A 25,349-nucleotide genomic window follows, 5' to 3' on the forward strand; every position below is an offset into this window, starting at 1 on the left:
GACAGTAAAAGGTTTGACAGGTGTAACAGGAGGAAAACTTCGCAATTGCACTATGAATCAATTGTCAGAAGAGGGTTGAGAAAAGTAAGATGGAAGAAAGAGAATATGAAAGGAGGTACAGTAAGAGGAACGAAAGGAGTTGCTGCTAGGGGCCGAGAGGAATCATAAAAAGGTTTAAGTCAAATGTATACTTGAGAGTCAATATAACAGATTATGCCAGGTGAAAGAAGAGGCGAGTTACAGAATATGTGAAACAAGATAGGTGGCAGAATGTGTGCAAATAAATGAGCTAGATTTGAACTGTGTATGAAAGCCATATAAATTGGTATGCCGGAAGTTATTGTTGAGCCAACGCACCTCTATGGAAGTGAAGTGAGAATGGTGAGCATAAATGAAAGATTGAAATATTTTCATAATAGTACATAGAGTGAGAAATGTGAAGATAAATAGTAATAGAATTAGCGCAGGTTAGTCGAAGGGGCAGAGTGTTTTGAGATGGCTCAGTCACGTGGAAAGAATAGGCGATTTGTTCCGGAAAAGAGAGCATAGACTTCAGGGAAGGGAAGAAGAAAGGAAGCCCTAAAAGTGGTTGGGTAAAGTACTGGAAATGAAAAGGACTTCATATTCAAAATGCATCGGTGTGCATGAAAGATGGAGTTGAATGACAAGTGTAAATAGGGGTGTTTGACACACCTATACGCATCCAAGACGAAGAAAATTGAAAGTGCCACTAGAAGTAAAAAAAAAAATCATTATTTTATAACATGCTTCGTTCTTTATCTTATGCATTAAAAAAAATCTTCCGTTCCCAATCACGCAGCCAACCCCTAACATCTTCAGAAAGAAAAGTACGAATTTCACTTTGTGTTCTTAATGATAGTTGAAAAAGAGAAAGGAAATTAAAACAACACAAAAAGATGAGGGAAAATCAGATGTATCCACAGCGCAAGAGACAATCTCTTCTTACCCCTCATGGTCATGGTATGAGGAGGACCGGAGAGAAGGGGGGGGGGGGGGGGGGGGGGGGGGGGGTTTGTCCCGTCACCGGCGTGATATGAGAAGCAAGTAGGTAGCCCGCCGGCGGCCCGGAAGGATCTTCTTCACTTCAAATACAGAGGGACAGCGAGACGCACCTACCTCCTCTCCGGCCGTGCAAGCAAGCACTGAAGTGAAGGGCGACTGACGAGTGAGTGAGTGACTCACTTTTTTGAAAAGGCTTTTCCAAGGAAGAAGACTTGGAACCTGAAGATGGCGCTACTTCCAAGGTAAGGTTGAGGATTACGTGAAATAATAATAATTCATGACAGTTGGAAAAAATGTTAGTGAGGGATGATAGTTGCTTTGTCGTTCAAATTGATTCTCAGTTCAGGCAAAGAGGGTCGCTTAAATCATGAAAGAAAAGACAAATATGCCAAGAGAGATGGGCCACTCATAATATAATTTTTGGCTTGTATGGTGTTTTTACGTTGCATGGAACCAGTGGTTATTCAGCAACGGGACCAACGGCTTTACGCGACTTCCGAACCACGTCAAGAGTGAACATCCATCACCAGAAATACATATCTCTCACACCTCAGTGGACTACCCGAGAATCGAACTCGCAGCCACCGAGGGGGCAGGCCAAGAACATGCCGATCACGCCACTGAGGCGCTCACTCATAATTTACGTTATCCGTTTAATCATGCTTTCTTTTTTATCACTTGCTTCACTTTTATTCGTTGAAAGAGCGGAATACTATTATCAATTTGACTGCATCTCGTTGGTGATTTTGTGCTTTGAACTTATTTCGTCCTGTTTCAATATTTCTGATTCTTTTTTATCCTGACAACTTTCACGAACGCGACTACAACGATACCAAAGTAAGTTTCTTGTTTATAGCAAAGTTCTTCGTTCATTTACAAAGCAGACACAACCTAAATAGTGTCTCTAAATTTGGGATGATTTGTGATGAGAATGGGAATGTGAAAGGTTATCTGCCGGAACTGTGAAATGAATACTACTTCAGTTATGACCTATGTTCATCTTAAAGGCAAGCTGTCTAAAGAAGTAATCTTTGTCGATGTTACCTTTGAAACATTTTCGTAACAAACAAACAAAAATATTTTTCTCGAAAGATATCTTTTTTTTCTCGAAAGGCGTTTCATTTTTTCGAAAGATATATTTTCTTTTCCGAAAGATATCTTTTCTTTTTCCGAAAGATATTTCATTTTTTCGAAAGATATTTTAGTTTTTCGAAAGATATCTTTCCTTTTTTCGAAAGAGATATTTCATTTTTTCGAAAGATATTTCAGTTTTTCGAAAGATATTTTTCCTTTTTTCGAAAGATATCTTTCCTTTTTTCGAGAGAGATATGATCTTTTTCGAAAGATATTTTCTTTCTCGAAAGATATTTTCGTTTTTCGGAAGAGATATTTTCTTTTTCGAAAGATATTTTCTTTTTTCGGAAGAGATATATTCTTATTTCGAAAGCTATATTCAGCAATTTCCAGGGGAGGCGCGATCCCTAGGGAAAAGTGAAAAAAAAATTCTCTAATTATATTAGTTATTCTCTTAACAAGAGTGAGGAACTAATAATATTCAGAAGTTGATGAAAAAATGCAAAAGTATCGTCTGATAACGTTACTTACCTAGAGTCTATACTACTCTATACTTTGTTTTTTTTGTCTCGAGAAGACATGGCATCATCTCTAAGAAGAGACGAGCGCGATAGCGTTATATCGGCAGACAAACCCATACATTGAACGACCTGTGTATGACAGACTTAATAAGTCGCAAGTCAGCAGTAACCTGGTCGTGACAGATTCCGCCGAGATCGTTCAGACACGAAGCTCCGCCCACTTTTCCATTCAGACAAGCCCATACACAATGATTTGCGAACGATACAGACAATCGTTCAGAGTATGGTGGCATTAAGAGTTGGTCCTCTCTTCCTTTCACGCCACCCTTGCATCTATGATTAGAATTCCATCCCAGATTTAAAGGGGAATAAAGAGAGAGAGAGAGAGAGAAGGGGTTTCGAGGGACAGGAAGGGAGGTCAATGATTGCAAAACATGATCCCCAACGAGCCTAACTATACTCTGTTTTTTTTCCATCTGTCCATCCTCCTGTGGTGTTTGCGCATGGTAACATTGCGTCCCGGGCTTTAAATAATATCCTATTTCAAATATTAACGGTGTAATTCGCATACAGTAAATTATTAAAACACTTTTCAGTTGCAAATGTACACCCAGATATCCTTTTATTTACCGAAAACTTACACATAGCGTAAGTATTTAAAGCTAGGAACGCAGTGTTACCATGCGCGACCACCACAGGCGGATGGACAGATGGAAAAAAACAGAGTATAGTTAGGCTCGTTTGGGATCATGTTTTGCAATCATTGACCTCCCTTCCTATCCCTCGAAACCCCTTCTCTCTCTCTCTCTCTTTATTTCCCTTTAAATCTGGGATGGAATTCTAATCATAGATGCAAGGGTGGTGCCACCATACTCTGAACGATTGTCTGTATCGTTCGCAAATCATTGTGTATGGGCTTGTCTGAATGGAAAAGTGGGCGGAGCTTCGTGTCTGAACGATCTCAGCGGGAAACTGTCACGACCAAGTTACTGCTGGCTTGCGACTTATTAAGTCTGTCATACACAGGTCATTCAATGTATGGGTTTGTCTGCCGATATAACGCTATCGCGCGCGTCTCTTCTTAGAGATGATGCCATGTCTTCTCGAGACAAAATCTTTTTTCAGACCGAAATCGGTGCGGAGATCGTTCGTGCTGTATGAATAGTGTGTGTGTGTGTATGTGTGTGTGGGTCGATAACGACAATCGTTCAGACAGTCGCTCAGACAATCATTCAGTGTATGGCGGCCTTTGGAGAGGGGCGTGGTCATAAAAAGGATAAGAACGGCTGTTCACAAGGGATGACTTGAGAAATGAATTGGATCACCGATCACCTCAGAGAAGTAAAAGAAGTTCCGGATTTCTTATTTCGTTTATATATATTCAAATAATCTTCGACCATGTGATAAGCGATGCCGATTCTGGTAACATTACGCACACATGCATTGCTGTTGCTTGCACTATAGTAGATTCACATCAACCGTGCATTTGATGTCTAGGCCTGTCCCTTACGACGCCCCTGATTGGCTGTTGATAAGCAAATCATAGGGCTGGAAGCTCTCAGTCTCTCGAGAGAGTTCACAAAGGTAGGACGTATGTTCCACCTTTCCTGAGGGATACGTCTTTCAAAAGTACCCCTCAGGAGAGGTGGAACATACATCCTATCTACGTGAATCTCTCCAGAGAGAGTTTCCAGTCCTGTGATTGGCTTATCAACAGCCAATCAGGGGCGTCGTAAGGGATAGGCCTAGACATCAGATGCACGGTTGATGTGAATCTACTATAGTAATTATCAGTTGACTGTTGGAATGGCTTGGGAGACTCTGGATGAGATGACATCGTTAGGGCGCTCTCATTTATCAAGATTATGGAATATAAGACTTAAAAGACCAGGGGCCAAGCACTGGGACCTATGAGGTCATTCAGCACTGAAAGGAAAATTGAGAATAAAGGAGGCTGTGAAGGTGTAACAGGAGGAAAACCTCAAAGCAGTTGCGCTATGAATTAATTGTTAAGAGAAAATGGAAAGTAAGACGGAAGGAGAATATGAACGGAGGTATAGTAAAAGGAGTGAAAGGCGTTGCAACTAGGGGCCGAAGGGACGCTGCAAAGATCCTTAAGGAATGCCTTCAGTACTCTGCGTGAGGTGCACTGATGGCACTGACCTCTACGGGGGTTTTTAAGATTACTTTGTGATGGTCTATAGGCTTTGATACGTCATTGACCAACAGCTGTCGAACATCAATCACGTACGTAATTCGCTACTTGAGTTAATAGGCATAATGGAGTTCAGGCCAGTACCGAGGTGGGGGGTCGAACGAACCCCTTCCCACCCCAAAAAAATAAAACTATTCTGGGAGTCCATATTTTCTGTGACTATCCTTTTCATTGAACTGTACTTACAAAGTAATAAATAACAATCTTTTGTTTTTTTGGCAAGTCTTTTTTTTCTTTTAATTTTGTTATAAACATTAACATTATTCTTTAGTAGTGGGAAATACAAGAGTGATAATAGGAATGTGATATAGGCCACCATATTTGTAAGTGATTTCAAGTAAAATTCTTTTAACCAAAGTCAGTACTTTGAATAACATCTAATCGGGTATAGAAGGGCATAGACCGCATACCTAATTTTTCGTCTTAACATAACTAAAATAACATTTTCTAGTATTTCATGTTGTGTCTATATATGCGTTGACATTTATAGAAGAAAAGGTCCGGTTTTGGGAAAAACTCTGGGTATGGGCCTGCAGTTTTTTAAGACAACCAACATCCCTTCTCCTCGGCACGGGACCGGATACGGGTCTTATCAGTTGAGAGCAGACTGCAACCTCTTGCACGGATTAGAGAGAGAGAGAGAGAGGCGCAGCTGCAATTGCAAACAGTAATCTTTGTCGATGTTACCTTTGAAACATTTTCGTGAAATGAAAGATCTATTTTTCTCGAAAGATAAATTTTCTTTTCTCGAAAAATATCTTTCCTTTTTTCTCGAAAGATATTTCATTTTTTCGAAAGATATCTTTTCTTTTTTCGATTTTTTTTGGCGAAAGATATATTTTCTTACGTTGTTTTAGATTAAGCTGACCTTATGCCAGCACGGGCTCTTGCTCACAGAGCAGCCCGTAAAACTAGCATTTCTTACCGAGACTTGTTCAGACAGAAAGCAAAACAAAAAAAAAAAAAAAGAAAAAAAAAGAAACTGACATCCTTTGATAAAGCTGCCGGGGTTACCAGTCTTATCAATGCGAACTTGTTTGTGATTTCATAAAGAAGAATCCATTAGAACCTTCCTAACGAGCTGGCCTTTGTCATCCGAAGCTTTTATGACTAAATGTCCATCGTCACCCCATCATAATTGCGACGCTGACGCAAAGGTACATCTCAAGGCTGTGGAGAAGCGCTGCTTCATGGTATATAAGGAGAAGAAGAAGAAGACGAATGATCGAGAGGAAGGGGAAAGACGATATGCATCCGCTGAGGGCAAAGGGCACGTGAAAGATATGATTAGAGGGCGTTTCAAAATGTCCCTCCTAGAATTAGTTGTCCAAATAGACTAGCAGAAAAACACTCCATATGTGGATTTTTCTCTCTGCGTTTGCTTATGAAGATGACATTCTATAAGGGATGAAGTCAGACTGCAAAGAAATTAGACATAAACATTCGACGAAGAAATGTGAATGTAAAGTTTTACAGAAGTTCTGCAGCAATAGTAATAGTAACGCTGAACAAACTTTCACTAATATTTACCTTTAGGAAAAACCCACAGAGTTTGCGCAGATTTGTCATTATCTTTATCAGTAAAAGTATTAACAAATATTAAATGCACCGGTAGACAATTGGAATTGTCCTGACGCTGGTACATTAAATGAAACTATTCATACTAATAAAATGAGAGTGGATCTTGTTTGTCCTCTCCTAGGTGAGAGTACGTGAGACATGGCACAGCCACCCACCCCCTGCAAACCGGTTTGTCAGCCCCGGGTAGGGGGAACGGGAGGATAGGGGAGACATCCACCTTCCTCAAGGAAAATGTTTGTCTGCACTGGGTGGAGGCAGGGGAGGGGTTGGTGGGGTAAACAGCAGCTCCGGGTTCCAGCGCGCGTAGCGCACACCAAGCTTGTGAATTTAATATTCTTTGACCGTCCGACTTTTTTTGGTGGTGGTGGTGGTGGGAGGAGTCTCTGCGATGATACAGTTGTCGTCTTGGAACCCTCTTCTCCAACACATGACTCATTTTGTTGCCATTTTTGAAAAGCCGCTTTCAAAAACATCCAAAGTCACACTCCGGAGGAGAATAAGACAAATAAGGATGTAGATGATGTCATCAAGTCACCCTGCGTAGACGTATAAGAAGATGGTAATGATGTAAAAATTGTGGGAGCCAGAAAACGTCCTTGGGAATGACCAGCCGAGTCGGTATAGATAATAACAACTTGTTGCTACTTCGCCTGAATGTCGTCTTGTTCACCTGCCTTTTTCGTGTATGCATATACATACAAACATATAATATATATATATATAGATATATATATATATATTATATATATATATGTGTGTGTGTGGTGTGTGCTGGTAGTGTGTATGTATGTAGTATGTATGTATGTATAACTGAATCACGAAAGTTTGGAACGTGATAAATGCATAAATAAAGGTATAAGCCACGAAGGAAAGTGAAACACTGGAGTAGCTCCAAGATCTTTCGACTCAACATTCTTCACTTAGCAGACTGACTGACATACATGAGAAACTGAGCGGACGAGGAAGGGTTGTATAAATGACAGATAGGGATTATAAGGAGATAAGTACCACTTTCCTTCGTGGCTTATACCTTTATATGGCTGGACAGAGTTTTGACGTATGACAATTGTGATAGCTAGACCGAGTTTTGACATTTGACGATTGTGATTGCTAGACCGACTTTTGATGTTTAATGCTCGTCATGGCTGGACCGATTTTTAACGCAAATCGAGAGCCTTTCTTAACTAAAAGACCTTCTCTTCAACTATGCAGAGTCAGAAGAATGTGGACGGTACAGTATTAACGAATAATACTACTTCCGAAAAGACATCTGACGCTAATTACATAAATTAAGACTTTGACAGAGATTTATTCTTAAGGGATTACGTTTCCAACTTACATAAGAACTTCGTTTTTGTACGTAGACTTGACCGTGGACGTAAATCGCCTTCATTACAACGAGCTATAGTGCCCGTAATCGTGAAAAGTTCGATATGACAGATAAAAGAGTGAAGCTTAGAAAGCAAACAATGAACGTTGTCTATATCTCCTTACTCTTCCATATATATATATATATAGTACGTATACACACACACACATATATATAGTACGTATACACACACACACACACAACAGAGAAGACAATAGACTTATGAATGCTGTATCCTTATCATTTATAAATGGCATTAAGCGGCGCAGCTCTCCAGCATAAGCAGACGATGATAATGCTAAAAGAATCGGCCTTGAAGTAATCTTCGGAAAGGAGAAGAACTGGGATCGCCTGGAGCCATTGTAGTGGTCTGCGGTAATGGTACCGAATCTCACGCACTGCGTTTCTGGTTACGCTTCGGTCGTGTCTGCGTGTGTGTGTGTGTGTGTGTGTGTCTCTTCAGTGAGAATTCCTACTACTTGTGATTTGAAAATGAAGTCCGCCCCCCCTCTCTCTCTTTACCTCTCTATTTCTAGTAATTCGTAAATCCTTGTTGATATTGAGTTCTCTCTCTCTCTCTCTCTTTCCAGTCATTCGTAAACCCCTGTTGATACTAAATTCTCTCTCTCTTCAGTGAGAATTCCCACTACTTGTGATCTAAAAATGAATTTCCTCCCTCTCTTTCTATTTCTAGCAATTCGTAAATCCTTGTTGATGTTGAATTCTCTCTCTCTCTCTCTCTCTCTCTCTCTTACCAGTCATTCGTAAACCCTTGTTGATACTGACTTTCTCTCCAGTGAGAATTCCTAGTGCTGGTGATCTAGAAATGAATTTCCTCCCTCTCTATTTCTAGTAATTCGCAAATCCCTGTTGATATTGAATTCTCTCTCTCTCTCTCTCTCTCTCTCTCTCTTTGCAGTCATTCATAAACCCTTGTTGATACTGAGTTCTGTCTCTCTCTCTTTTTATTGCCAGTTATTCGTCAACACCTGATTTCTGACTTCTATTTCCCTAACCACCTCTCTTTTTCTCTCTCTGTTTCCAGTTAATTCCTCAATACTTATAGATTTTCTGGACAGAAAACCTTATCTGGAATTATGGGAATCTCTGGCGAGCTTTCCCTGGAATTAAGGTGCATTACGTCCACGTAAATCTATCACTTTGGGACAGGAATTTATCAACCGATTGTTCTTCTGGGACAGAAATTTATCGACTGATTGTTCATTTGGGACAGGAATGTATCAACCGATTGTTCTTTTGGGATAGAGACCTGAAGAATCCGCCATCTTTATTCCGAGACATATGAAAGAAAGAATCGAATATGAAAATATATACTTTCCCGCCTCCGCTGACATTCCCCGCTTCTGACGTCACATCGAAAACTAGCGAGAAAAGTTCGAGTTTAAAAAAGACCAACGGTGGATTTATTTACCCGGGAACAGGGGAAACTCCTTGCGCGTTGCCTTGAGTTTCTGCACTTTCCCTCTCCGACAACCTAACAGGTTTCATTGTACCCTGTAATATAATAGACAACAGTGAAAGTAGTTTTCCTTGCGCCCAGACTGGGGGACGTTGCTCCAGACAGACTTCCATCATGCTTGAGATTTCGTGGGATTAATTTTGTAATTTTATAATCCTATACTTAGTGCTTAATAATACTAGACATAACTTTAGACGCTCATTTGACACACACATACTATATATATAAACATGCATACATACATATAATATCATATATATATATATATATATACATATATATTATATATAATATATATATAAATATATATATATATATGTGTGTGTGTGTGTGTGTGTGTGTGTGTGTGTGTGTGTGTGCGTATGTATGCATGCATATATATATATATATATATATATAATATAATATATATATATGTAATATATATACACATATATACATATATATATGCATGCATATATATATATATATTATATATTATATATATAATATATATATATGCATAGGCCTTCCAGAAATTCCGGGCCTTGAATCCCAGCCTAAACACAGGCCTTATCATCACGAGCTCGGTTGTACTACCGCTGAACCGTGTGTTCACGTGTACTCTAATGACACTACTTCAAACCTTACACTTGATAACTAGCGAAAATGAGAGTGTATGTTTACTGGGTGTAAAAATAAAACAGCCAGGTTTGCTCTCGTGAAGGCCGTGCAGAAATTGCCGTCAACACATTAAACCCTCTAATTCATTCTTAAGGAGTCCTTTTAGCATATACTACAAATACTCTTTAAACTATATCTCAATTCATTCATGGAGGCATGCATTTGAACGCATAAGTACAAACAGGCTACATGCACGAACATTCCCATATAATCATTGATTTTAGGCTACTTGCGCGCAAGTGCACGCTCATACAGGGATGAATGAAAAGAGATCGGATTACTAATAAGCAGATAGTTATATTCATTCACAAGCAGCCAAGAGGAATACGAAAGTAAATGCAAAACAGGGAAGGAGTTAGAACTTCGAATGCCTTCTTCTTAACGATTCCTGGGAAAAAGAAAACGGGTTTTTAAACAAAACTAAGGCAATAAGCGCTGTCGTTTTCTGTGAAATCGTCGAGACATCTTTAACTAAGACCACCGAGATAGATATTTATCTCGGTGGTCTTGCTTTAACTCGCGTTCACGAATATGCTTTTCCGCCGAACTGAGAATATAATTTTGGGAGAGAACTGCTGCAGCGATATTGTTCGAGAAGAATTTTCCAGATCGAGAGTATAGTAATCTTCAGAGCTTTTCTAAGGAAATGTTAAATTTTCAGAAAAATAATTAATAAGGTTTAAGCAACAGTTTAAAACTGCTACAAGACCATTTGGTGTACTGTTTTCATGCTGTATGAAACTCTCTGCCGCGGCCCATGAAACTTTCACCCACGGCCCGTTGGTGGCATGTGTTGGTGCTAGACGCACGATCATAGGTAACTTTAACCATAAATAAAATCAAAACTACTGAGGCTAGAGAGCTACAATTTGTTATGTTTGATGATTGGAGGGTGGTTGATCAACATACCAATTTACAGTGCTCTAGACTCAGTAGCTATTTTAAGATCTGAGGACGGACGGGCAGACAAACAGACTTATAAATAGTTTTATTCTATAGGAGACTATAACTCGACTGAATGAAGAAGGAAGGTTAATGGTACGCAGGTCACATAAATTCAGACACAGGCAGACTCCAGTAGACGAGTTGCACAATTATTTACCAAATAACTAATTATTTTCCCTCTCGCCTTTGTCCTCGACTACACTCTTCTTCTTCTTCGAGGGAGAGAATATTTGAGTTACCTACACAACTCACAATACAGGCAGAGAAAGAGAAACCATTTTTTTAATACTTTTAATTATTTCTCTCATTCTTACAGACATTTGCTGGTTGTAATGTACAACAACCTTTCTTGGAAAATGTTCTTCTCGCCTTTATCGTGGTCAGCAACTATGAAATGTTCCCTTTCTCCACACTAAAACATATACGGTATACTCTATTGACGAATGAACGAAAGAGTTGTTTGCGTTGTAAACTCGATGATAATATATTTTTTTTAACACTTGCAGATGGCTGTCACTGACGCTACTCCTGGTGGGATTCTGTCACAGCCAACTGAGGAATCTACGTCCCCTGAAAGGAATCCTCTATGACGTCGAAGGTCCCCGAAATGCTTCCCAGGCAAACACAACGGAACTTATCTTTGACGACTATGGAGATTACGGCGACACATTTGCCTTTCGACCGCCTCTATCTTCACCTCCAGCTGTGGCAGGTTCAAGACCGCCTCCTCCACCCCCGGCTTTTGGATTTGGGGGCGGTTCAGGAGGTGGATTTATAGGCGATACCGTCCAGTTTGCCCCCTTTCCAGTCTCTGCGCCGTTTCCTGAAGCTGATTTTCCAGTGCCATCAGTGGAAGATTCTATTCAAGAGGGCGTGGCAGCATCAACACAACAGCAACTAGCTCAAAGTGAGTTTGAAAAAAAAAAGTCCATTTGGTAACCTTGCAGATTTTCTCCAGACACTGGAGTTCTTTGCTTCCATATTTGTTCTGCCTCTTCTACTGATAATTCTGATAACCTAAAAACTATAGCCAATATTGTGAATGGCCAAAACGTTGGCATGGAATAAAATTTTTATTGATGCCGATGCAATAGAATGCTAACTATCATGTACGGGGAAAATCATCGGGAAAATCACTGACAATGAATATAAATCCATACATCAGTTCTAAGAACCACTTATGTCACTAATGAAGTATTTAACTATTTTTGTAACAACGGCAGGTTAATAATACTTATTTATTCACATCAATTCCATCGACTCAGGGACTCTAGATTTTTATATCAGAATTTTATGTGCGTAAGCACACATTGCTTCTGACCTTATACAGAACGTGTGAACTACGTCGTAGGCATTATGTCAATGCAATGTTCTAATGCTTGCACAGCTCAAGATCCGCAAAATTCCGCAATTGCAAAAACAATGGCTAGCTTTCTGAGCATCGTCATCCTTCCCTCTGTTTGAATATATAGTAACAGACGTCTTTCACATTCTCAATCGATCCCTGATCCCCTTTTCCTGCCGAGAACAAAACCAGATTCGCTAAACAGCAGCACCAGTATACAGTAAATGTTTAGCCTCGCTGTCGAACTTCTCTTTTCCAGAAGTCCTTTATTCCTCACATCGTTGCACTGTGCAACACCCTCCCTGAGGCTGCCGTGCAATTGGAACTTCAGACGTTCAAGAGAGGATGCAATGCATTACTACCCTAATACAATTCTCCTTGTATTTTAATCAATTACTTAAGTTTTTGTTTGTTAATTTCTAAATTTATCTTCGTGACGCCCTCCACCAGGCAGCAGACCTGCTAGCAAAGAGCTCGAGTTGAGCAGCAAGTTCCTGTCGGCCTTCCGAAGAGCAGACAAAGACGCCGAGGAAGCATCGTGCGTTGGAAGAGCTCTCATAGAGACGACCAAGCAGCACGCAAAGAGGTAAGTGATGTTTGCACCAAGATGTAAAAAGAAAAGATAAGGTGGGCTAACGCGCTGGCTGCCGAGAGGGTGGCCGGGCTTAGTGACGTCACACGGTGCACTTGGGTGCCGAGAGTCTATACGACTTACTGGCACCTCGTTGAGTTCACAGCATTGTTTTTGTTAATATTATAATTATTTCTTTATAAACTTACATGTCTTCTTACATTTTGGCTTACACAAAGCATCCGTCGGAAGGATGGTTCTCTTATCGTATCCACCCATGACAGGCTCCAGAAAATGGAACATTTCGATTCATTTGTTTAGTAAAGCACGTCACTGTAGTAAGGACTGTTAGTCCTCAGAGCAGGAGAGTAAATTTCATAAGTATTTCATTTGTATTGGCAATATTGACCACTTATTGCCAACTAAGCAGTCCTTCAGAGAAAATAGATAACAAAAACTACAGTAAAATACAGGTGTAATAAAAATTAGCCATATAATATATATATATATATATATATATATATATAGATATATATATATATATATATATATTATATATAATATATATATATATATGTATATAATATATATATATATATATATATATATATATATATATGATAAGATATATATATATATATATATATATATATATATATATATATATATATATATATATATATATGTATACTGTATGTGTGTGTATATATATATAATGTATATAAATTGCATACGTGTGTGGATGGGTTGGTAGAGAGGGCGAGATAAGAAATATGATGTTCATTGGTTCAATTAACTGCGTGTGTACTCCACTATAATTTCTTTTCAAGGCTTTCCATCCCCTTGAGAGACGCCGTGCGACTACTGTCAGATTTGGAAATCGACCAGGAAATGTGCGAAAAGATCCTAGCTAAGGAAGGATGTGAGGACTTCAAGAAACCTGCCCCATGCTCAGAAAAGGAACCTTATCGCAGGATGGATGGATCCTGCAACAACCTAGAACATCCTACGCGGGGCAAGTCAATGATACCCTTCGTCCGATACCATTACCCTGCGTATGAAAACGGTAAGCAACTTGGATAAGTAAAGGTATTTAAGTTGACGTAGATCACATGTTAAAATATTTTTCTCAAATCTTGAAACAACAGATAAAACCCGTTGCTGAATTGTCTGGGGCAGGGATTGACTCAATGCGCGGCGAGGGCAGGACTGGCGTGAGGCGGCTTCCCTCGCCCAGGACGATCAGCTACAATCTGCAGACAATCAGGGAGAACCCTCCTCACTCCGGCGTCACTCTCATGGTGATGCAGTGGGGACAGTTCCTCGACCACGACATCACCTTCACGGCCGAGACACAGATCAAGAAAGTCAAGAGACGAAGCGCCCTGAGAGGAAGTTCCTTGACCAGGCTTCTGACGGACCCTGATCAAGACGAACTCTCCTGTCCAAGTCACTCTGGTAAGTGAGTTGTTCAGCTTCTTTCTAGCAAGGGAAACAAGGAACAGGAAAAGAGAATAATTACGTTGAATCCTACATGTTAAAAACGAGCAACATAATCAACAGGTCTTGGTTAAGTCATACACTCCTTTTTAAAGTATAGCGCAATTATCCTAGGGTAAATCATAGCAGTTTAAATTGGTAATCAAACAGTTTATATGCAGAACTCAGCAGCATTTCACCCAATCAACTCACAAAATTCAAATTAATGTCTTATCTAATCTAAATTACATATGAGTGTGCTTAGACGCACATTAGCCGGGTTAATATATAAACCAAAACCCTTCTCGTAACACTGTTGAATATTTTCACTGACGCTGAATTCTTTTTACTCTGGACAGAAGGAGAAGATCTAGACACAGTTCCCCTAGAGTGCTGCCCAAATGGCAATCCAGTCGATGATCTGGAACTCACCGACTGTAGACCAATCGACGTTTCAGCCGATCCTCTATTTTCGTCGGAAAACAGAACCTGCATGAGGTTCGTCAGGTCACTAATAGCTAGCAAAGGCTGCCAGTTAGGTACGTTTCCTGTTTCCTAATTGCCTTCATTTCTTACATTTACAGTCATTCAGTGCAGAACCCAAGTCAGTTTTAGATCTCTTCTCATATTTCCTTTAAAATCTTGGAGCGTTGTATCCCACAACGACATTCACTCAAAGAGATGATTTTTTCCCAACTCCCGACAAAGGTCCACGAGAGCAGCTGAACCAGATCACAGCCTACATCGACGGATCGGCTGTGTATGGCTCAACAGATAAAGTGGCTCAAGTCCTTAGGAAGAACGAAGGAGGTAAACTTCACAAGACTGAAAAGGGGAACCTTCTCCCTCGCAACTGCTGTGAAGATAGATCATTCCGTTGCTTCAAAGCAGGTGGGTTATTCTCTCTCTCAAGTACAGCAGCAATGACAATTAAAGAGGGAGGAAGGGAAGAAAATGTGTGATTCATGAGGTGTATTGTAATTGCTATCTCACGAATTGAAGGTTTATTTTCTTGACTAACTTGCGCCGGATGTATTCAGATCTTCTAGGCGATAATGACTTCTCTGTTACCATGCCTACAATTAAATGGGTGCTTGTTCTTTTGAAGGTGATACCAGAGTCAACGAACAGCCTGGCCTGACATCCATGCATACCTTGTGGCTCCGAGTACATGAACAGATCGCAGAAGATTTTGCTCGTGAAAACCCTCACTGGGATGATGAAACACTTTACCAAGTAAGTGGAAGATGAAAGCTGATATGCTCAGTCTTTTTGCCAAAGGGACAAAGTTAGGCATTAATGCCAACAACAGAGTTCTTCAGACAGTGGAGTACGGTTGAAGGAAGAGCCAACATGCCAAGCTTCTTGGTCAGAGGGACTAGGCTGAAGGTTGATGGAAACACGCAGAGCTTCTTACTCAAAGGGACTTCGTCAAAGATTATAAGTTTACAAGAATTTTTTGTGTGATGTAATCCAGAAGGAATGTCTGGGAGCACTGTACATTGATTGCCTGTGCTTGAAATTTATGCCATTTAAAAAGTACTTCGAAAATCTGGCCAGATTGGAAACTTCTAGAAGGGCGATAATCCAAAAGGAGTCCTTTGACCTCTGATTGAGTTCATAACGGAATATGAAAAAAAGGGCCTATGAATTACTTTTGACAATGTTACACCTAAAATAAATGGCTCACTAGCAGCAGCATGTTGAATCTCCTGATTTATACTTCGGCATTCACTCCTATCTTGCATGCACTCCTTCACCTCCTGAAATGCTAAGAAGCCTCGTTTCCAACACCTCTTCCACTCTAACAATCCATCCCTTGATAGGTTTTCATCTCTCCCTTCCTGACAACGATTCTGAACAGCATACTACCCTTCTCATCAACCTATCATCTTCCATTCTCTCCCGTGGGCAGAACTGTCGTTACACCTAAACTGACAAACATTTAAACTGCTATGATTTACCTAAGGATAATTGCGCTTTACTACAAAAAGAAGTGTACGATTTAACCAAGACCTGTGGGTTATGTTGCCTGCTTTAAAGTCCCCACATTTCTCACCCTCTGACTTCGTTTTATGACACAAGAACTCCATAAACGACTCGTCTCTTAAGCTTCGCAGGAAACTTGATTCAACAGTCTTGTCACACGTTTCGACCTTGGATTCCGCGGAGGTTCCTACTTTCCTTACAATCTTTTTTACTAACATCCTGCCACCTTTCTTGCTTCGAACTCCCCTGTCAATCGCTCATCCTACCATGATCTGGAATATTTACTTCAGAATATAAGAATACACTGCTTCAGTTTCTTGCTATGTCAGGTTTATATGTCAATACTAAAACATTGGTGAAGTGGGTGTGATTCCTTATTTCCTGGTGACTGATCACCTCTAGCCATGTTAATTGAATTGAGTATAGAATATAGTTCAAAGGCCAAGCATGCGGTGTAATGTAGGCATTGCTTAAGGTTCTTTGCAGTGTTCCTCCTGCCCCTAGCTGCAACCCCTTTCGTTCCTTTTACTGTATCTCCTTTCAGATTCCCTGTCTCCCATCTTACTTTCCACATTGTTTCGTAGTGCACTGTAAGGTTTTCCTCATGTTACACCTTTTACTATCAATTTCCGTTTCAGTGCTGAATGACCTCATAGGTCCCAGTTCCTGGCCTTTGGCTTAAATTCTGTATTCAATTCAATTCTATGAAGTCATTCAGTGTGAAACGAAACTTGACAGTAAAAGGTTGGAAAGGTGTAACAGGAGTAAAACCTCGCAGCTGCACTATGAATCAACTGTCAGGAGATGGAAGATAGCGAATATGAAAGGAGGTACAATAAAATGAATGACTGGGGTTGCATCTAGGGGCCGAAGGCACGCTGCAAAGAACCCTTAAGTAATGCCTCTAGTGCACCGCAAGAGGTGCACTGACGGCACTACCCCACTTCGGGGACCTAGCCCTGTTAAGATGACAGCATTGATTCCCTTGATGTCTTGAACTCATTCGTTAATTGTTCCTTATCTGTGATGTAAAGACGTCTCGTCTCCCTTGACCAGGCCTGGAAAAAGTCTGAAGAATGATGCTAACTTCATCTTAATGACTGATGATTTAGCTCTTTCAAGTATGTCATCGGTATTCTTCGTCACAAAATGTGTTTATAAACGAAAGGTTTTTCCAGTGAAATTTTCTGTACTTTGATTTGTCAGCTTAGTAAATTCGAAGATGTGGACATATCTCTTTGATGTTTTGAAACCAGCTAGTTTGGTTTATAAAACATTCAATGTATGTGTATGCTGTGACACAGCAGCAAGTTCTTGTGGACTGTTATTTTTATGAAAAAAACATTACATATCATTAGGCTACTGTTTGCATCGGCAATCTGCAGAGCATATTTGTGTAATTCTCAATACTGCTGCCACTGTTATTTCTAAAACTACTGAAACATCTTTTTTTATCACACGTACTATAGTAGATTCACATCAACCGCGCATTTGATGTCTAGGCCCGACCCTTACGACGCTCCTGATTGGCTGTTGATAAGCCAATCACAGGGCTGAAAACTCTTTGTGTCTCTCGAAACTTCACATGGGCAGGATGTGTTCCACCTCTCCTTAGGTATACGTTTGAAAGATGTATCCCTCAGGAGAGAAGGAACATACATCCTGCCTATGTGAACTCTCGAGAGAGACTGAGAGTTTACAGCCCTGTGACTGGCTTATCAACAGCCAATCAGGAGCGTCGTAAGGGACGGGCCTAGACATCAAATGCACGGTTGATGTGAATCTACTATAACAGAATATAAGTTACTGACCAATTGGTAATGTAACATCCGCGTTTCCTCAGGAAACTCGCCGGGTCGTCATAGCCCTCATCCAGCAAACATCATACCGTGAGTGGATGCCAGTAGTTCTGGGCCCCGAAATCATGGAAAAGGAAGACCTCAACCTACTGGAATATGCTCCTGGTTTGACGTACGACCCCGAAGAGGATGCCTCCATTGCTAACGTTATTGCTACTGCAGCTTTTAGGTAGTCAACATGAAGAGCCTCTTCACTGCAACTGTGGGCTGAAGCTAGTGCATTTTTAGAAGCTTTTGTCATTCGGTGAAATATGGTCCTTTAATTCAATGTCATTATCAAACAGTAAATAAGACTCAAATGTGCTTAGTAAATTGCTGTCTAGAAATGAGAGCACTAGATGGCTGATATAAAATACCTACTGATTTCCAATGAAAAATATTTTCTAGATTTGGTCACACCCTTGTCAATGATGCCCTGAGGGGGGCGGGAGGCGAGGCAGTACCCTTGTTGGGCAACTTTCAAAACGCAAGGATTCTCTTTGAGGAACCGACACGGCCCTCAGCTCTCCTCGAAGGATTAGCAGCTGCAAATTCCCAGGCACCAGACTTTTATCTTGTTCTGACACTGACAAACAAGCTCTTTGCTCAACCGGCCAACAGGATTGGCTTGGACTTGATGTCTCTGAATATACAGGTGAGTTCAAGTTATAATTACAGTGACTGGTCTGATATTTGTTATACACTGTATGACTTGTTCACTTTTCATTTTCTTATTATGAAAATGATTGAGTGAAGGTTAGTATGATGTGTTAGCCTATTAAATGATCAATAAAGGTTTCAAACCTAGATAAATTAGTTTTACACACGCACACATACAAAATATATATACATACTTTAAATAACACAGATTCCTTGTTCATAAGTTATTACTTTCACAGAGGACCTCAATCATTTAGGAGGTTCAAAAGAAGAGTTTTTATTTCCAACGTTGAGAGGATCGCCTGCTGCCATCTTTTGAGCTTTCTGTGTTATTGAGGTCTGCTGTGAAAGCAATATAGGTATATATAATATATATATATATATATATATATATATATATATATATATATATATATATATATAAGTCCAACTTTCCTTAGTTTCCACTATTTTAAGTATATAACCAAGTACTGTAATATCCGCAAAACTCTAATTCAATTTTTTTTTCATCTGACGTAGCGCGGTCGAGATCACGGCTTGCCAGCTTACACGAACTGGAGGAGAGCCTGCCAACTACCGGAAATTTCCTCCTTTGATGATTTGTCAACAGTCATGCCTCAAGCTGTAGTGCAAGTCTTCAGAGACTCTTACAGGTAGTGAACTGTCCTTTGCAATGGTTGAATTGAATTGAATTGAATATAGAATTTAGGCCAAAGGCCAAGCAGCACTGGGGCCTATGGGGTCATTCAGCACTGCAACGGAAATTGACAGTAAAGGTTTGAAATATGAACCAGGAGGAAAACCTCAAAGCAGTTGCACTATGAACCAAAATGGGACAGGTTCGAATCATGGCCAGGGCAGATGCACTTGTCATATAAAATTAAGTTCTAATGATAAATCATTCGTGCTCTTATTCTAAGCCATCCATACCTCATCTCTAAACATTCATGCCGTCATTTCCAAACTTTTGTGACATTTCAAATCATTTTTTGCTGCTCACGCCCTCGCTGTCAACCACCAAGGTCTTTAAGGACTCTAACTGACCCAATCACATCCTTGCTTTCAGCGACGTGAACGAAATCGACCTGTTCCCCGCAGCGCTGTCCGAATTCCCAGTGGACTCTGGTCTAGTGGGTCCCACATTTGCATGCCTGCTGAGTCAGCAATTCAAGAGCCTCAAAAGGGGCGATCGGTTTTTCTTCCAAAACGAGATGCAACCTAAACCCTTCCGTCCAGGTAAGCCTTTATTATTATTATTATTATTATTATTATTATTATTATAGGGCAGCAGACCCTCTTTTAAACAACTACCACCTAAGTATACAAGCATAAGACTGCACGACCCAGCAGCAATAACTTTCAATATTATTATGATTATTTACACTTCATGAACAGTTCCCTGGTTACATGATGATATATCATAGTTTTTAGAATGATGCGCGTAATAGGCTTCAGCGGGACTGATTGAGCAATTCGAAGGATGAAACCTCTGCCAAACCCAGATAGGCTAGTCACCAAGATATTCAGATGATTGATCTAAACACCAAACAATTTTATAATGAATATCTGTTGAATGAAAGACCCTTGATTGCTGACCTTTCAAATATTAAGATTATTCGCTTGCGAATCAAACATTAAATGCAGAAGAGACTGCATATATCAAATACAGATAAGCTGGTTATTAGATATGCAGCACTCCAAATTTGATTTACTCAATTTTAAATATTACATAAATATTAAATGTTTTACAAATAAACAATTATATCTGATTGTTGATATATATATTTATCATATCTCTATGATCGTTGCAATGTAATTGAACCAGTCACTAGATAGTATCAGCAGGATCGCCAGTTCAAAACATCCAGTTTTCAGTGTTTCAGTTACGTAGAGAAGTCAAAGCTTCATAAATTTAGTAAATATTGAAGAAATGGGGCAAAGGCTATTAGGAAGTCTAAGAAAAGCATAAAGAAAGGAATAGGAGAAGACCTAGTCAACGTTACTGATGAGATATACCCAACAGAACTGCAGATGACCAAACACATGAATTAAGAATGGTAGTTCATGAAATTATGAGAAATTGGCCATAGCTCCAGACCAATAATTGTAAGTATTACAGAATTTAGTCGCGAATCAGTGACACACATCAGAATTTTTCAAAGGTTCACACATTCACTGGGGCTTGATTCCTCTTGATTCCACTTGATTCCTCAAAGCGGAGACCCTAGGGCAGGGGGTTTTTAACCCTTTGACGACTCCAGACCCCCAATGAATTGCCCTATATAGTTCCATAACCCATTTGCCTAAGTCCACTTAAGTCTTATTTGCTGACAATATAACTTAATATACTTAGTTTAATACTTATTTTAGGTATGAATAGTAAGAAAATCAAAAGCCTTTATAGCTCTATTTATTTACTAAGTGTACCCTGTATACACTGACACATTTCAGTCAAATATATACAAATATCCAAAGATCAAGTCCCATATCTCCAGTATGTGGTTCTCATACCCCCAAGGGGTATGGATAACCCCTGTTTGTTTGCATGGTGTTTTTACGTTGCATGGAACCAGTGGTTATTCAGCAACGTGACTAACGGTTTTACGTGACTTCCGAACCACGTCGAGAGTGAACTTCTATCACTAGAAATACACATCTCTCATCCCTCAGTGGAATGCCCGAGAATCGAACTCGCGGCCACCGAGGTGGCAGGCCAAAACCATACCGATCACGCCACTGCGCCGCATAACCCCTGTTAAGAACCCCTGCCCTAGGGGGGTTTGGAATGTGCAGCTGATGCCTGGTGGGAATAAGAGAAAGAAGGAAGCTGCAGCAGAACTGCTTCTTGAAAGAGAAGAGATGAGGGAAATTATGATAATTTAAGGATGGAGGATTATAAAACTACGCTACTGATCAGCATATTATTGCCAGACCCGATTCACACTCGCTTAAACAACAAAAATCAATTCGATAAGCTCACCACTCTATACGTAAATCTTTTAAAATCTAGGTATTCCTTATTCTCTCAACTAAAAGATCAATCCTGTTCCAACTGCAGATTATCACAACTTTCACTTAATCGGTCATATGACTCATATGTATTATTGTTTTCAACCGCATTTCTTTCTTTTGTGTTTAACCCCTTTACCTCTTAACTCGCAGATCAGCTAAAATCCATCGGTCAGTTAACATTGGCCGCTATCATATGCCATAACTCGGATATCGAAACCTTGCAGCCACTAGTCTTCCGCACCAGAGACCAGAATCAGTATGTACAGATGGATATCATCATCTCTGTCCTTTCTCTTGTTCTTAACTGTTTATTTCTTCTTATATTCTTGACTGAAGTCTTATCATGAGGAATGTCTGGAAAATGTTTCCCATGAATTATGGGTTGAGATAAAATTATTTGCGAGTACAAAATTATTTTAAATGATTTGAGGCTGCCCCTCAATTCTAAACATTTTCTTCAATACTAACTTACGCCTTTGGCATCATATTACTTTTTGTTAAGAAATAAAACTTTTCAATTCGATGAAGTGGCTTATGCACAGAAAAACTCTAGAGAACTAACTCTTCACTTTTATCTCTGCAGGAACGCCCCGAAACCATGTTCAACCTACCCAAAATTGGATACGAGCCTGTGGAGGGAGGATCATCTACCATTTATTTCAACCACAACCTCCAACCCCACCCACAACTCCAAACCCAAATCCAATACCAACGCCAACCCCACCGAAACCCCCAACCACTCCTGCAGTGCCAGAGTGAGTATCTTTTTCAAAATAAGTTTCCACAGAGTTTATCAATTTGCCACTGGTAAGTTTCAAATCTAGTTCCAGAGGAAGCGAAGTGGAATTCTCAAATCCAGTTCTGGAGTGGGAACCTAGGTACTTTCAAATCCAGTTCTGGAATAGGAACCTACTTTCAAATTGAGTTCTGGAGTGAGAAACCTACTTTTAAAACCAGTTCTGGAATAGGAACTTTTCAAATCCAGTTCCAAAGCAATTTTACCCAAGTTTCCAAACGCAGTTAAAAGTCAAGGTTCCTATTGCTAAGTCCAGTTCAAAATAAAGTTGCTATTTCTAAATCAAGTCCTAAAGAACGTACCTATTTCGAAATCCAGTTGAAATTCATGTACCTATACTTAACATTTGTGCTTCATTTCCAGAAAAAAAAAGGTATGTAACACTGTGGTTTATTACATAAATGAAAGACATTTAATATGCCATGTATAAAAAAAAGCGCTGATATATTACCACACCGAATTGTGGCAAACGTATCATGTACAACTGATGATAGAATCTTAATGAATGAGTATTTGAATCTGTCCACGGGAAGCGCCCTTGAATCTGGCGAAGCATCAGTATAGCTGAAACAACCGTAGGCACCATTAGTTCAGTAAGTCCGCTCAGCAATGGGAGTGTGCTACGTCAAGAGCTCTCTAACCTGATTTAACAGACAACGAAAGAACATAATCACATGGTATCAGATCCTCTAGTTACAGCACTCTTGTTCTGTAATACAGGGTTTGCGTGTAGCCACGACCTAGACATGCAAATTTTTGCATAAGTTGCATCATACACAATATGTTGGTCTTAAACATGGTAAGCGGTCCTGAGATCTTGTCTATTGTAGCTCTGCGTAATCACAAATTACTCCATGCAAACTTATTATTATAAAGTTTAAAATAGCATTTTATACTTTATTAAAAACTAATTATTATAAACTTTAAAAAAGCATTGTAAACGTTATTAAAAAGTTATTATTGTAAAGTTTAAAACAGCATTTTAAACTTTATCAAAATGTTATTATTATAAAGTTTAAAATAGCATTTCATGGAAATTTAAACAATTTCATTCATTCCGTTTCTGCCAGAGCGATGAACTTTGCACTTGACTAAAATGTATGTATTCTTTTACTGCATGTGAAAACAGATATTGATAGTAAAACCCTTCAGCGATCCAGTGCCTTCCAAACACAAGTGAAAACAATATCCTTCCATTTGCAGGACCATTTTGTTTCTGCAGTCCTCCGGACGTCAGAATGACACTGCAAACTTTTCCATTTTATGGCATGTATGTTCATCTTGAATCCTTCTTTCCTCTATTTTTGCAGAAATGGATGCGTTGGTGTTGGTCCTTTCAGGATTGAGGACAAATACGACCATTGGTGTACCTTGAATTGCTATCATAACCCCGCTTACTGTCCTCCCACCCACTGTTCTTGCAGTTCTGTCGACAAACGGTCTTGATTTCAAATCTTTTTTTTCTATTCTTGTGTGAATGATGTAACATTCTCTGTAAGCAATTTTGTAATCCACTGTGATAAATAAAGTGCCAATGAGTTTATTATTCCAAGTGTGACGCTTCTCCTCTCTTGAGTACAGCTATGACGACTTCTCAATAGCATTCTTGACTCAAGTACTGTCCAGAAGCTCTGTCAATGCATATAATTTCCCCCTGTGTGAGAGAATGTTAACAATAGTAGTAGCAGGCATGAACTATTCTTCTGTAACTTTAAATAATGTGGAGAGTGAGAGGAGTATAAATGGTTCGGTTAGCTTTCGGAAAATTTATATAACAAGTTTTCAGTTTCAGAGGTTCTAATCATTAGGCTATGTACTAGATGGTTAGTAGAATATCCAACTTACTCATGCTGAAATGTAATTATAAAAGACCCAAGAATTGTTTTTGGAGATTTGACCTCTCAATAGGACCTTGACCTTGATCTTACTCTGCACAACAGAATCAAAAGTGGATTAAACATGCCAAACATATTTGTTATTCAGATATAGCCATGGTTACACTGTTACTTGACCTTTGACCTCTTAAGCATTGCCTTCTTGCCCTGAACGTAGTCTACATGGGCTTCATTCGTGGACTACTGTGCATGTCAAACATGAAGACGCCATCTACTACAATTCAGAGGTTATGCCCAAGGTTGACCTCTGTGTAATACCTTTACCTAGACCTCGCCTTGATATACCTTTGACCTCTAAGCTAAGAATGACCTTGATCTTACTGTAAACACCGGCTTCATTATGCATCCAAAAACAAAAGTCTTTATCCAAAATGCCTCAAACATATTATGACCAAGGTACCATTCCAATTTGACATTTCATTGTATAACCATGCATATCATCACCGTTATTAGATTATGCAGGAAAAATGAGAAGCTTTAACCACATGAAATTACTTCAAAAAATGATAGCCAGGGTTAAATTCCTATTCGTCCATTGACCTCTAAGCATGACCGTGATAGAGACCATTTTTTTAGCATTGTCAGCTTCATTAGTGGATTATGCATGCCAGCTATGAAGTCTATATCTCAATAGTTCAAAAGTAAATGACCCGTGCATGGGCGCCCGCACATAGAGGCAAGAGGGGCCACTTGCCCCCACCCCCCTTGAAATCCTGGAAAAAATCTATTTATATATTACATTTAACTACATCACTTCGTTTTCCTTCCATTTTACAATATATTCTTTTAATTTAAGTAAATTAAAGGTATCATTATGTACTGTATAATATTTGTATGCAGAATAAACTGCGTTGTTCTTTCCAGAAATACTTGAATTCAGCTGAACAGTATAA

The 25,349-nt window shown here is 39.6% G+C and overlaps 2 protein-coding genes across 6 annotated transcripts in view; one reads left to right on the forward strand and one right to left on the reverse strand.

Annotated features, from left to right (window-relative positions):
- LOC135226352 (uncharacterized) overlaps positions 1 to 25,349 on the reverse strand; it is a 111,504-nt gene that overhangs the window by 82,490 nt on the left and 3,665 nt on the right. The window lies entirely within an intron of this gene.
- The window catches only part of LOC135226348 (peroxidase-like), a 30,717-nt gene continuing 6,459 nt past the window's right edge, over positions 1,092 to 25,349 (forward strand). Inside the window, exons 1-15 of one of the 2 annotated variants that reach the window (XM_064265780.1) lie at positions 1,092 to 1,265; positions 11,378 to 11,778; positions 12,667 to 12,802; positions 13,618 to 13,853; positions 13,967 to 14,245; positions 14,626 to 14,805; positions 14,975 to 15,157; positions 15,375 to 15,502; positions 18,099 to 18,283; positions 18,502 to 18,748; positions 19,273 to 19,406; positions 19,820 to 19,989; positions 21,916 to 22,021; positions 22,349 to 22,520; positions 23,872 to 24,107. In XM_064265780.1, the coding sequence (XP_064121850.1) occupies positions 1,249 to 1,265; positions 11,378 to 11,778; positions 12,667 to 12,802; positions 13,618 to 13,853; positions 13,967 to 14,245; positions 14,626 to 14,805; positions 14,975 to 15,157; positions 15,375 to 15,502; positions 18,099 to 18,283; positions 18,502 to 18,748; positions 19,273 to 19,406; positions 19,820 to 19,989; positions 21,916 to 22,021; positions 22,349 to 22,520; positions 23,872 to 23,907 (2,610 nt within the window). In that variant the 5' untranslated portion in view covers positions 1,092 to 1,248 and the 3' untranslated portion in view covers positions 23,908 to 24,107. Of the gene's footprint in view, positions 1,266 to 11,377; positions 11,779 to 12,666; positions 12,803 to 13,617; positions 13,854 to 13,966; positions 14,246 to 14,625; positions 14,806 to 14,974; positions 15,158 to 15,374; positions 15,503 to 18,098; positions 18,284 to 18,501; positions 18,749 to 19,272; positions 19,407 to 19,819; positions 19,990 to 21,915; positions 22,022 to 22,348; positions 22,521 to 23,871; positions 24,108 to 25,349 lie in introns of those variants that run through there. The other variant, XM_064265779.1, reaches the window with a different exon arrangement.

This window comes from Macrobrachium nipponense, chromosome 14 (assembly GCF_015104395.2).
Source record: "Macrobrachium nipponense isolate FS-2020 chromosome 14, ASM1510439v2, whole genome shotgun sequence".
Classification (NCBI taxonomy): domain Eukaryota; kingdom Metazoa; phylum Arthropoda; class Malacostraca; order Decapoda; family Palaemonidae; genus Macrobrachium; species Macrobrachium nipponense.